General features: G+C 33.1%; 1 protein-coding gene across 2 annotated transcripts in view; it reads left to right on the forward strand.

Moving 5' to 3' along the window:
* LOC130449557 (insulin gene enhancer protein ISL-1) overlaps positions 1 to 14,302 on the forward strand; it is a 57,636-nt gene that overhangs the window by 22,399 nt on the left and 20,935 nt on the right. For both annotated transcript variants that reach the window (XM_056787453.1, XM_056787463.1), the window contains exon 2: positions 12,919 to 13,111. In XM_056787453.1, coding sequence (XP_056643431.1) covers positions 12,919 to 13,111 — 193 coding nt within the window. The remainder of the gene's footprint in view (positions 1 to 12,918; positions 13,112 to 14,302) is intronic.

A 14,302-nucleotide genomic window follows, 5' to 3' on the forward strand; every position in this document is an offset into this window, starting at 1 on the left:
AAGTTCGTTTTAAACATAGAAAGAAGCGATATTGTAGTATGGAAAGATTAGGAATAATAAATTACCAAACGACTATAAAAGAAATGATAAACATGATGGATCAACGAGGAACGTACGCCCAATAAATTTTGGAAAGATGGAACTAATACAATTCGAAGAAAGGTATTTCGAAGTAAATTACCTACTGGTTTAAATCTGATGTCTTCAGAATGGTTCAAACAAATTATAGATCTTGTTATAGATAATGAATGTTCCAGATATTGACAGGTTTTTCGAGCTGGAATTGATTTTCTCGGGGAAGGTTTATTGATGGGAAAATTTTGCATAAAACATGTTAAGTAAAGTTAATAAGTTTTAGATAACCTTTAATCTCTGAAGACGATAGCTTGGCTAACGAAACGCGTGTTTGTCAGTGTAATTGTGAGTGTTATTCTTACGCTGCATCATTTTATTACTCTCTCATGCATAAAAATGGACTATAAGAATACAGGATGGTTTTTTGAATTTTCTTATAAAATGATAGTTAATGAACACATAGTGATGAACTTTTAATTTATTATCTAGAAGTTATAACTGATTAAATTTGTTTTTTTCGTCGAGAGAAATAATTCCAATTACGATTGAATGGTTGAAAATAGTGGATTCTGTTAAATAAAGAGTATAGTATACTACAAAAAGACAAATTTCACTTTTGCCAATTATACCTGCTATTCGGACGTGTTGAGGATTTCATTCATCGAAAGTTTGGGTTTGACACAAACACTCGAATAAAGGTTGTTGTTTGGAAGATTTATTAGGGGTATTTCTTTTTCTTCTTGAATATGTCAAATCAGGCGACAAGTATTTAGGCGCCGTTGGTCTGGAATTTTTTTTTTTTACAAACGGAAATTAAATATTTTTCAAAATACATTGTAGCGGAAATTTTGTTACTAAATTTCAACCAACTCACGATAAGTTTCTCATTCAAACTAAAAATTTTTTAACCTACAAATGGAAAACGAAATTTTTGGAAAAGTGGCGAGTCTTCAACTTTTTTAACTCTTCTGATATACAGTTTGTCCAAGTAAGTTGTCGGCATATGGGAAACTTTTTTATTATTAATGTTACGAAAACAAGTTATTCTTTATAAAAAGTTCTGCATGGTCCAAAACCTAAAATTCAATCTTCAGATGTTAATTTTTTTCAGACGTTTACGAGGTTTGTTAAAAAATGTGATTTTGCTCTAGAGTAAAGTACATTTCTTTTTGACAATATCGAAAATTGTTATAGAGAAAAGATGCTTAGAATTAAATATAGCTTTCAAATATTCAACAAGTTTGCACATTAATCTAGGATGCACTGGCATTTTTTAAAACTGGTAATTAAATATTTTTTTAATGTAAATAAACAATGTTGAATAATTGAGAGCTAATTTTAATTCTATACATCTCTTCTTTATAACAATTTTCGATATTGTCAAAAATAAATGTACTTTACTCTAGAGCAAAATCACATTTTTCGACAAACCTCGTATACGACTGAAAAAATTTAACATCTGATGATTGAATGTTAGGTTTTGGACCATTTAGAACTTTTTATAAAGAATAACTTTTTTTCGTAAAATTAATAATAAAAAAGTTTCCTATATGCCGTCCACTTACGTGGACATTTCTCGAGGATTGCAAATTAGACTTCTGTAGCGACGATATCTCTCAAATTCCTTCCTGGTAAGTCAAGTCAAGTTTTCAAAATCTTCTTCTTTCTCTTTTGTTCAGACTTAGTCTCGTTTCTTCTACTATGCAGCCTCTGAGAAGTAGATGTCCAGTTTTCGTACCATTGGAAAGTCGGCCAAGGTTCTTCATCTTTTGGACATTTAGCCCATCGATCTTCCATCATTCCGTCGTCTCGATCTCGTGAATCGTACTATATCCTAATTTTCAGATCTTCTCTTATAGTTTTACTTCTGATTTGATCTCTTAGGCTTAACAGTTCTCAATGTTTTCATCTCTGCTGTCCTTCATTTTTGTCGTGTCCGCTCGAGGCTCAACAACAGCAACAAGTCCCGCGGTTAGCCTGAGATTCTTGATGCCTTATTTACTTTTAAAATCAAATCTGGAAATTACAGTGGACGGAGCAGAAGTTTGTAGTTCATTTCGATTAATTTGGCCATACCAAGGAAGGAGATTGAGTCACTTTGTCATGGTAGAAGAGCCTAATAGATCCGGTTTTTCTTCAATTTGGTTCTTATCTAGATATTCGATGTAAATCACACCTTATGAATTCCAGAAAACTGTTGATTTCACCTTCCCGGCAGTTAAGACAACAATCATCATCTTTGGAGCATTTTCGCTGCGTAAAGTTCACTGTTTCGACTATTTCTTGGTCTCTGTTGCGTACCAGTGGATCCAAGTTTCTTTCAGTACCACGAAATGACGCAATCAAACACTACCCTGAAGTGATCTTCATGGTTGCACTCGTTATCTTATTTCTCATGACCAAAATTTCACGGATTTGACTCACGATATATTTTGAAATGTTTATTCCCTCAAGTATTTCGTGCACCTTCACTTTGTGATCTGTCCATACAAGATGGTTAATTTGTATGACGTTATCTTCCATAGTAGCCTGGACGTACGACCTGTCGCCAATCAACTGCTATTAAAACGTGTGATGATCCAATTTCTTCTATGACTGATCAGCTACCTTAAAACAACCCTTCGAACCTCACGGGGCTCTAATTCGAGGCCCAATTTATTTTCGCAGTTCATAATAGAATACGGAATATTTATGTATGCGTATATTTCAAATAGTTTTTGTGAACGCACTATATATGTTTCGTCCTACCTTATCTTCAATTTTTTTCCATTTTTTTATTTTAATATTATAATCATATAACCTTTAAAAGTAATTAGTTGAAATTGAAGAAATGTAAATTTAAAAAACCACCTTCATATGATATGTTCTTTGTAAATAACGATGCCCATCTATTTACCATACATATGTAGTTTTCAATCAGAAATACCAACTGTTTGCTTCAGAATCAGAAAATTATGTTAATTATATAGACTGGTCTGGATGTTTTGAATAAATTTAATGAACCACCACGTACAAATACAAAGCTTAATTTTTGTTTTAATTATATATGAATTAAGGAGAATTTATTTTGTTATAATATGGTTTTTCACCAGAACGAGGACCAGTTACGAGGTACAACAAAAGGTAGTTCATTAATTGAAGCATAATTTGACAGCTGTCAAATGTTCCATGTATAAACATTACGTCTCTGTTGAAAGTGTAGCGATCCCGCAATATGCACTCGCATTCAAAAATACATAATACTGATAGACATGCCTCCGAACAACTTCGACCTCGTGAATTCTAAGCTACCTCGTTTTGGAATTTCCAAGTCCTCTCCTATATACCTGGTGCACGTTTTAGGAATAACCCAACACACTTTATGAACCCAAGCGAGACATTTTGAATCGAAGAGAAACTCATTTTGTCTGGGGACAGCGAAGCGATCGGATCTCGAAAACTTAGATCTCATGGGAGGTACGCAGCTCACTAGAATTTCGGCACGATCGACTTGTTTAGTTCTTCGTTTCGTATATAATGTTTTCTATTACAAATTATCAATGGTGTGACTATTAATCTACGAAGTCAACATGCACCAGCAGCAGATCAAAATCCAAAACTCTTCCAACATCCTTTCTTGTTGGAAAATCTTCGATCGCCACCATTTTGTCAAATCTGGGAAATGAAAATAATCCGATGGTGAATGAATCCGAAAGGATGCATGAGGTAGCAATTTGATTCATCGATTTTGGCCAATGCAATAAGCTTGTATAATACTAGCCGTTGATAGTTTTTCGTTTTTCTGGATAGTCGATGAAAATTATCCCAGGCGTATCCTAAAAAACCGATACCTACAGATGAAATTGTCTTTTCCTTCTTGGGAGCCGGTTCTCCCTTTTCAGTCCATTGTTTTGATTGCTCTTTTGTTTGGAGTGTGAAGTCCATGTTTCATCCTTGGTTATGAAAGGCGCAAAAATTCTGTGCAACACTCGAGGATCTTTACGACGCTGTTTTTGTTCCGTTTTGAGCAAACGCGGCACCCATCTTGCGCACAGCTTTCTCATGTCCAAATGTTCAGTTAATATGCGAAGTACGTCCCTTTTTGAAAAGTCTACCATGTCTGTTAGCTCCCGCACTTTCAGTCGACGATCATCTAGTGGATTTTCTTCAACATTTCTGGAGTCATCATCTCATTTGGTCGATCGCTGCTATCCAATATTTTACTGTTGGCACCAAACAATTGTAGTTAGATATAATACAAAAAGAAAGCAATGTATTGTATACTAAATCTAAAGCTTGTTCTAGTTTAGATTCAGCTAACAAAATTCTGTACCAACCCCGTAAAATAGTATGTGCTCAAATACTTTTGATTAAACCTTGTATAATATTAACAGCAGAAGTAATGAAATAAACTATGGAAATGAAGAAGGAATTAAAGAAATCAAACAGATAGGAAGGAATTAAATGGCAATAAATAAAATAAAAATGCAAAAACTAACTATGATAAATCAACGTCGTTTTAAGTTTGTATATCAATCGTTGCGAGGGAATCTCCATTAGACACAGTTCGTCGCCCATCATTAAGAAACATACCTATAAACAACTACGACAACTTAGTTGGATCAATTTATTAATAAAAAAGAAACACAGCACCATTAAGATTTGCTTTTTCTCAAATCACGATTCTTGCCAAAGGTAAAATATGACTAATAAACATGTCAGATTTGTTCATGTACTTTTAGTACAAGAACGAATCTGTTTAAAGAAGCAAATTGAAATTTTTTGAAAAGTCATTGGTTTCTAACGTCAAATAATCGCATTTTGAATGAACAAAAGGGGGCTAAAAGCAACAGAAAGTGATAGAAAGGAATAAAAATGAACAGAAAGGAAAAAAGAACAAAAAGAAACAAAAAAAATCAAGAATGAACAGGAAAAAGGAACAAAAACTAACGAAAGCAAATAAAACAGAACAAAAACAAACGATAGGGAATAATATTGAACAAGAAGTAATGAAGAGGAACAAAAAAATAAAAATGAAAATAATGGTACAAAAGGAACCTAAAGGGAATGAAAAATAACAAAAATGGAATAGAAATGAACAGAAATTAACAAAAAGAATAAAAAAAAAATAAAAATGAACAGAATGAAAAAAAATAGAACAAAAGAGGCCAAAAAGGAACAAAAAGAAACAGAAAGGAATAAAAATGAACAAAAGAAGCCAAAAAGGAACAAAAAGTAACAGAAATGAATAAAAAGAAACAAAAAGGAATAGAAATGAACAGAAACTAACAAAAAGAAATAAAAATGAACAGAATGAAACAAAATAGAACACAAGAGGGGTAAAAGGAAGAAAAAGAAACAAAAAAATGAATAAAAAAGAAACAGGAAGGAATAAAAATGAACAAAAGAAGCCAAAAAGGAACAAAAATAAACAGAAAGGAATAAAAAAAGAATCAAAAAGAAATAAAAATGAACAGAATGAAACAAAATAGAACAAAATAGGGGTAAAAGGAACAAAAAGAAACAGAAAGGAATAAAAATGAACAAAAGAAGCCAAAAAGAAACAGAAAGGAAGAAAAAGAAACAAAAAAATGAATCAAAAAGAAACAGAAAGGAATAAAAATGAACAGAAAAAAAACGAAATGAAACAAAAAAGGGCTCAAAAAGAAACCAAAAAGAATAAAAATGAACAGGAAGGAAAAAAATAGAACACAAGAGGGGTAAAAGGAAGAAAAAGAAACAAAAAAACGAATCAAAAAGAAACAGAAAAGAATAAAAATGAACAAAAAAGGCCAAAAAGGAACAAAAATAAACAGAAAGGAATAAAAAAAGAATCAAAAAGAAATAAAAATGAACAGAATGAAACAAAATAGAACACAAGAGGGGTAAAAGAAAAAAACAGAAAGGGATAAATTGAACAAAAAAAAGAAACAATAAAACGAATATAAAAAATTAAAATGAGCGGAAAAAAACAAAAAAAATCAAAAAGAAATAAAAATGAGCAGAAAAAAAACAAAATGAAACAAAAAAATCAAAAAGAAATAAAAATAAACAAAAAGAAACAAAAAACGGATCAAAACGAAACAAAAAGAATTAAAAATGAACAGGAAGAATTAAAAAGGAATAAAAAGAAATGAAAAGGATTAAATTGAACAAAAAGGTACAAATAGAAACGAAAATTAACAGAAAGAAACGAAAAGGAACAAGAACGCACTATAAATAACGAAAAAAGACAAATAGGAATGTAAAGGAATAAAAACAACGGGTATAAAGGTATTTGAACCAAGAACCAAATATTTAGATTAAATTTAGACAAAAACTAACGGGAAAAGGCAGTCAAGCACCTACAAGAGCGACCATAAAAAATCAAGTCAAATTTGGTCATGGAAACTATAGGTACAAGAAAACATTTTTCTCTCAATCTGTTACTACGGGGGTTTCTGATGAAACACCGTCACTTAAATGACATATTCATTTGGTTTTTTTTGTGGTTGGATGATGGATATTATTCACGTGAAGAAAGGAATTTATTATTTTATGCCCTGATGTAGGAATTACTCCCCTGCATGGATCGCTCGAATTAATAACCAAATACTTATTTCAATCAAATAAGAAGAAGTGTTTCTTTCATTCTATTTGGAATTTGTTTTACGGTATCCCTTTTTGACTTTCGCTTATGCTTTGTGTGAAAAAAAAAACAAGTTGTGATTGCACACGGTGTATTTTGAAAAAACGAGCTTCAAAAATGAGTAATCAAGTTCAAAATTGACTGAATTTGTAAACTTACGCGCGTATGGAATTTAGAAGACAACGAAAAGTATTGTTGATAAGCTCAAACATACTCAATTTGGCGTCGTTAAATATAAATTTTCATTAAGGAAGAGAGTACGGCAGTGATTTCTCGTACTATTATTACCGCGCCTCGCTGATTTGCATGTCGACTTCAAATAACGCAATCCCGAGAGATGACTGCGGTCATCAGTATCCACTCATCAAATAAATAACACCAACACATTGCTAATTGTTGCCCCTATCTAAACTGACTATCTTCGAATCTTCGACATTCTCGACATTCTACCGGCGATCGGCCTTTTTGACGACCGCAGCGATATCAATTTATGGTCGTTGGTTGCTATAGCGACCGCGCCGGTGACAAATGAATCTAAGCCGGCCATGGGGAGATAAACATTGGCCAGACCCGCGGAACGACATTATCACAGGCGCCAGTCACTCGTCGAGTCATTTTTTTTCCTTCTAACAATTCCCAAGAAGATTTTCTATAAAATTATTTAATGAATTTATCGCGGTGCATTTCAGAACGTAGTAAAATTCAAGTGTACCAAGAAAAAATCACGATGATTGAAATCTGGACGTAGACGTGGACGCGTTGGTGATTAGGAGGAGCCATATCGTTACTAAAAAGATCGTATCACCTTTAAAATGACATGCCGAAGGTCTTAAAACCACCAGTTTAATAATAGGAGTAATTTTAGGGATTTAAATTGCACGTGCTACTTCCAGAAGGCAGAACATACTATTATTGTTAAGACTGCAATTAAACATCACGAATAAGCGTAAAAGGGAAAAAGGCTTTCCAGCTCCTCGATAATACGTTAAATTTAAATGAGGCTGTACGATCTGCGAAGACCAGCATCGCAGTTGTCCACCCAATAAGGTGACGACTCCAACAATGTTGGAGAATATCCACAAAGTGGTATTGGACGATCAAAGACATAATATAGCATATTAGCCACGCCGTGAAGATGTTTCCATTGGATGTTTCACAGAAATAAAACCATATCCATGGATTAAACGTGGTACCATCACTCTACACTCGAAACAATCAAAACAATAGACTAATAACCGGCTCCAAAGAAGGCAAAGATCGTTCCATCTTCAAGCAAGGATTTTTTGGGATGCGCGTTGAATAATTTCCATTTACTATCTTGAAAAAGGAAAAACTATCAACGGGGAGTATTATGCGAACTCATTGGAACATTTGGACCGCATTTGACTAAGAAGAAAGTGTTGTTTGATTAAGACTAAGCACCAACTCATACATCCGTTATTGCAATGGCCAGATTCAGCTCCTTCGGATTATTTTCTGTTCCTAAATATGAAAAAATGTCTCGGTGGTCAAAGATTTTCTCATTGAACATCGCTGGAAAAAGTGTATGAAGATTACGTTGAAAAATAAATGTTTTTTTTCCAAAATTTTTGTGTTTTCTTTGTGGAGCCAGGTCAGACATCGCCCTTGTATCTTTCAGGCTTCCATGACTCTTTATACCCTCTCCCAAGTATTAAAAATGAATCATTCGTTCATAGATATTATTCAGTGCTAAATAAAATTTTTTCGTTGCCTTTATGGCTATCTATCTTCCTCTAAGGTCACAACGAAAATAACTAATTTAAATACACTTAGCGTAGTATCGACAAAAATAACAAAATCAAATAAATTTTCTAAAAATCGGTCAACTTATTATAGAGAAAGTTTTTGCCGACTATGAATAGTACCAAAAGGTACTAATTCGATAAAATGTTGAAGAAGGTGCAAGTAGCGATACCAACTAGTGTTAATTATATCAAAGGCGCCGACAAACGTCTAACAAAAAATCTAGAAGATGAAACGGTAAGATAAATGTACGTGAAAGGTTTCTTTGTGTTGAAAATTTGATTTGATTCTCTATTCAAAAAATATATATATAGAATACGGTATAAGAAATTTATTATCTAAAACAGAAGTTCTCAATCAGTAAAACATCGTTTGATTAGAAAAGACATTGCTAAATTGCATAAATCCAGCAGAAGAATTCAATGAGGAACTTAAACTTGCTTGGAAATAACTAATTATTCAATTTTCTGCGTTGATTTTTGTCAAACATCAAATAATATCATTTTTAGACGACGCCATCTGGAAGTTGTTCGTTCAGTATTCATTTGCATACCGAAAGTTGCGTTTTGAGTGTTCCATGTTGTAAAAGTGACAGTTCCGTACTGCAAAACACTTTCGGAACGTTCTGGAGTTACTCTAGCCACTTCAATGTTGACAGTTGACAGTTTCACTTCGATGATTTTGCATAACCCTAATTTTTTTATTTTCTGAAATTATTTTATCCGAAGTTTTGTCTAAATTAATGAATAACAATGAATGATGATGAAAAAGAAAAAATCAGCGATGAAGTACATTATACTGTTTAATAAATAAAATGTTTATAATTCTCTATTATTTATTTTCTTTCCTCGGTGTAATGCGTCGTTAAAAAATGTTATGTACGTCGCGGCTGAAATACTACTTTCAGTCCTTGGCATACTAATAACTTGATTTTGTTTTTGAAAAGTCCATTGAGAAAAATTATTTTCTCTAATTGTTAAAAGTAGAAAAAGGTGTTAAAAGCTTCAACGCTACTTTTGTCAATTCTGGGTATTCCTTCTCTATACATCGCTATACTTTTTGTCGGGAAAAACGTCCCCAAAAGTAAGTTTCATTAACTGATTATTTGATATATCTACCAGTTAATCGTGGAGGTCAGTATTTGGTATAGATTTTTGAAAAACTTTTTTAGAAAAACGTTTTGGTATCCAATTATATTTTGATCAGGAATATAACCATTGGATTGCTTTATCAAATGTTTTGATATGAGTCCTAAGAGGGGGATCGCGGCACTGCAAAGGCTAAGAACCCCTGATTTGAAGGAATTCACGTGAGTGAGAAACTAGTTCCATTAAACTACATCAATCATTGATATACTGACTATCTAGACAATCATTTTTTTCTCTTGAACCTCAGGAACATTTAGGATTTCAGTAATTTCAATAAAATGGTGCCACAGCTCATAGTGCTAAAAATTCGATGAATGTTTTGAGGTGAATGATCACATTTCACGATTATCGGGACACCATTAAATTAGTTTCTTGTCTGTTTAGGAGGATTATACCTTAAATGGTGATGGTTTGGGGATGTATTGGAGGAACTACAATTGGAATCTTGGTAAAGTTGAAAGATTTTTGAGAAAAAAGGCTTAAAAAATATTAAAGAAAAATGTAGTACGTTCTGGGAAGCACCTGATCTATATAAAATTAATCTTCCAGCATGACAACGATTCCAAGCATTCCTCGAAGCAGTGCAAACAGTATTTAAAAGGAAGACTGTACTGAAAGTAATGATATGTCCTCCACACTCGTCCGATCTCAACCCGATTGAGTTGTGAGACAAATTGAACATCGACTTCCAAGTTTCTTGCATGAAATTTTACAAAAAATAGGAGCTCAATTTTGTTCATCACCTGATATCTCGGAGAGGGATGGATTGAGGAAATTTTGTTATAGGAAAGATCAATATTAATTTTTTAATACGAGCAATCACATCCAAGGCTCGGTTTCTGCAGATTCCCAGCACTTTTGATAAAGCGTGTCCTCACTTAGAAAGTCTTTATGTTCAGTCCATCGACCATCCAAGGTATAGTTGCTTGAATGCGCACTCGAAATAACCAACGCTGCTATTTCCAATTTTTTTTCTTTTTATACTTCCGTTTCATAAGATCAAGTTTGTCTGCTGCAAAGTCTGATGCTGCTGCTACTTAGTTCTTAAGATGTTAGCTTCAGTCATCTATCTACATATGTGTTGATATACAACTAGGATAAGGTAATGTCCAGAACACCGTTTCTTAGCAACCAATACTACTACATCTGTTTTCGTAGTTGCCTATGACATACCATTTCTTTTAGTAATGCTTGATTTTGGTCGCGATAAGGTTAGGCAACAGTTAGAACTTTGTCCTTGGGTCGTGTCGTAAAAGTACATCTTAACGATAGACTCAAAAGGCACTGAACTTGTTCATTGCATTCTTTGGAGTAATCACATTATGAAACGCATAAAATATTCTGAGAAGATCCAATTCCAGTTTAGCAAACATTCAACGTGTATTTGGTGAATTAAAACTTGCTTCGTTTAAAAATTTCATCTCAAGATCATCATGTACGTGCGAATGTGTGCTGTGTTTTATATACGAGGTCTGGCTATTAAATATCGAGACTGGTTACGAAAAAGGGTTTTACTATAAAAATTATTAATACATTCGAATGCTCCCCTTCAGTATACTTCCCTCCCCTCGCCACACAACTTTCCATACGTTTTTTCCATTGATCCAAGCAGTGCTGGAAGTCTTCTTGGGTGAAGGCGCTTTTTCAAACCTTTCTAATCTTTCAAGGAAATCTGAGCAGTAAAATTTTTCTAACCGTTGCTTAATCGGCGTTTACAGCCTCGGCTATCATCCGGATGCTCATTCGACGATATGTACGCACAATTTTGGTTGATTTTAGTCACTGTTTCAGGAGTTGAGGGCGACCTGGGCGCTGGGCATCTTCAGTGATCTCAAGGCCCTCACTAAAGCGCTTACACCACTCAAAAACACGCGCACGAGATAAAGAATTGTCCCCATAGGCCTCTTGCAACAATTTATAGCACTCAATCGGAGTTTTTACCAATTTAAAGAGAAATTTGAGATTGATAAGTTGCTCCACTAGAAACAAAAAACACGTTGGTTTCAAATAGCTACTCCACAAATACTATAATAGTGACGGAAACGTGTTTTAGGACTTGCTTAGACAAGATATCTAGATACCCAACGCACTACTGGTTTTTCATCCCACCTATTTAGAGCGCCCTCTAGGTGAGCAGTCTCGTTATTTAATAGCCGGACCTCGTATCTTAAAGTTAGACCGCACTATGGACATCTTAGATTTACTGGTAGTGTTAACTGGTTTCCCAAGACTCATTTTACTAGAAATTTCGATTATTTTCAATTCAAATATTTCCAATGAATAAAAAATTCTTTTCTATCTTTTTCTAACACCTTAGATATATTATTATCACAATTAATTTTATCAATCGAATCACACAAAAATGTTTTCGGATGAATGTTTGACTAATGGCTCTGTTGAAAATACTAATTTTATCTAAAATTAACGGTATTTATCATTCGACAGGTATGCAGCGTTGATAATGTATACTTACGGAGGGCATACGAAAAGTTTTAGCATTGATAGTTTCTGTTTATGAACCATTTTCCTTATATATTTTCAATTTATTTCTCGGTAATTATTTGGAATTGGGGCTCCAGGCAAAAATTTTTCACGCATTTGGGGTTGTTGCTGAGGGTACAAATAGTAAATTTAAGGCGGGGGAGACGTATTATATCCATTATTTTAGACATTACATGGTACAACTTACATATGATAAATCAATGAAACTTAACCTAACCTATCCTAACCAAGATGGTAATTAGTTAGAATTAACGGTTTGTGTTGAAAAAAAAAGGGACGCGAGGTGATAAGGACAAAATTGAATTACAAGCCGTTATTAAATTTATGCCAATGCGGTAATGTCATTTATCAACAAAACAATATGTCCAAATATTTTTAACAAAACACTTTTCTAACCCACCCTCTATTTCAATTTTGCCTTTATCACCTTACCTCACTTTTTTTCAACTCATACCGTTAATTTTGCGGTTATCGCAATCTGCGGCTAGACATGACGATAAGGATACTACGACGTAGCCCGTATACGTCATTTCCGCTTCCGTACTCACCTAGAGCATCTCAAATCTTGAGTAACAACCTTCGTAATATGGTTTGTGTTTTTTTATTACCCAGTACATGGAATTAAATATTTCTACCTTAGTTAGACTCACCAGTATTTGTAATCAGACACAGCGATGATGATGATGTGTTTCTTCAGTTTCAACAAAGATTATTCATATAAATTCTGTTTACTAGTTTATTAAGTGCTTTTGATTGAAGTACTTACCAAAAGCATTCGATTTTTATTAACACATTTCACTTTTGATCTCCTTTTTATTTCAGAAAAGAATCGAAGAACCAGTCACTGTGTAGGATGTGGAGGACAAATACACGATCAGTACATCCTGAGAGTGGCACCTGACCTCGAATGGCACGCGGCGTGTTTGAAATGTCAAGAGTGTCAACGTTTCTTGGACGAATCGTGTACTTGTTTCGTACGAGACGGAAAAACTTACTGCAAAGTCGACTATGTAAGGTAAAGTAATTTTTTATCATAAATTTACTCAGTTTTATGTATATACTTGAACGATAATTTATTAATAACAATTTTAAATTACCTCGTATGTACTAAACAAATATAGGAATATAATTTTAAACTTTGAAATATAATAAGACGCGTAAAGCTGAGGAATAAATATGTTTTGTGTATATACTGTAAATAAATAAGGAAAAACAAAACCGGATACACGTCAAATTGTCAAAAATCCGACCCCTATGTGGGTGGTAGAGTTAAATAAATACAAACGTAACTCAATATTTTGGTCCCTCGACAACGGCGAATTTAAAATCTAAACGCTGTAAAAAGAAACACCTGGTCATGGTGTTTGTAAAATTATTATAATAAAACTAAAATTAACAATGTTAAAATAACATTTTTTTAGTAAATGTAAGGACTTTTATTACATCATAGATTTCATCAATCAATTAATTTGAGGTCTGTAGTAGTACCGTGAACCAAGCAAATTACCTCGCAATTTTAAAGATCTTCATGGATTAATTTGAAATTTTGACACAAGCTCAAAAATGATGCAAATAACAAACCTGATTTGGTGCCGATGTATGCTTCTATCCCAGGGGGAATACCACCCTTACACTGGGGTGGGAATTTAAAATTTCAAAATAACACCGGGAATCGATAGAGAATTGAATTTTATGAAGAAAAAATAGAATGAAGTTGTTAATTAAACTCAATAATTTCTGAGTTATTTGCGATTGAAAATTTAAAAAAAAACACGTTTTCAACAGTTTTTCACGAAAAACTCGAAAATTACGCATTTTCTGGAAAAAATTATTCTTATCAAAATGGAAGCTTATAAAAAAACAAAGAAATTAGTAAGTTTAAATTAAATTTTTAAATAATATTCGGCAACTTATGAGTCACCGAAAGCCAATTTTTTCTTTTTCGTAAATTTATAGTTTGAGCTCAAATAACGGAAAAACGATCAATTTTTCATAAAAAATTGTAATAAACATTTTTAAAGTACTTTTTAAGACCTTTAAAATAAGTTTTTATTAAACTGTCTAGCATCAATATTAAGCGAGTTATTACGAAAATTAAAAAAACCACGTTTTCAACATTTTTTCACGAAAAACTCGAAAATTACACAATTTCTGGAAAAAATTATTCTTATCAAAATGGAAGCTTATAAAAAAACAAAGAAATTAG

This window comes from Diorhabda sublineata, chromosome 1 (genome assembly GCF_026230105.1).
Source record: "Diorhabda sublineata isolate icDioSubl1.1 chromosome 1, icDioSubl1.1, whole genome shotgun sequence".
Taxonomy (NCBI): Eukaryota; Metazoa; Arthropoda; class Insecta; order Coleoptera; family Chrysomelidae; genus Diorhabda; species Diorhabda sublineata.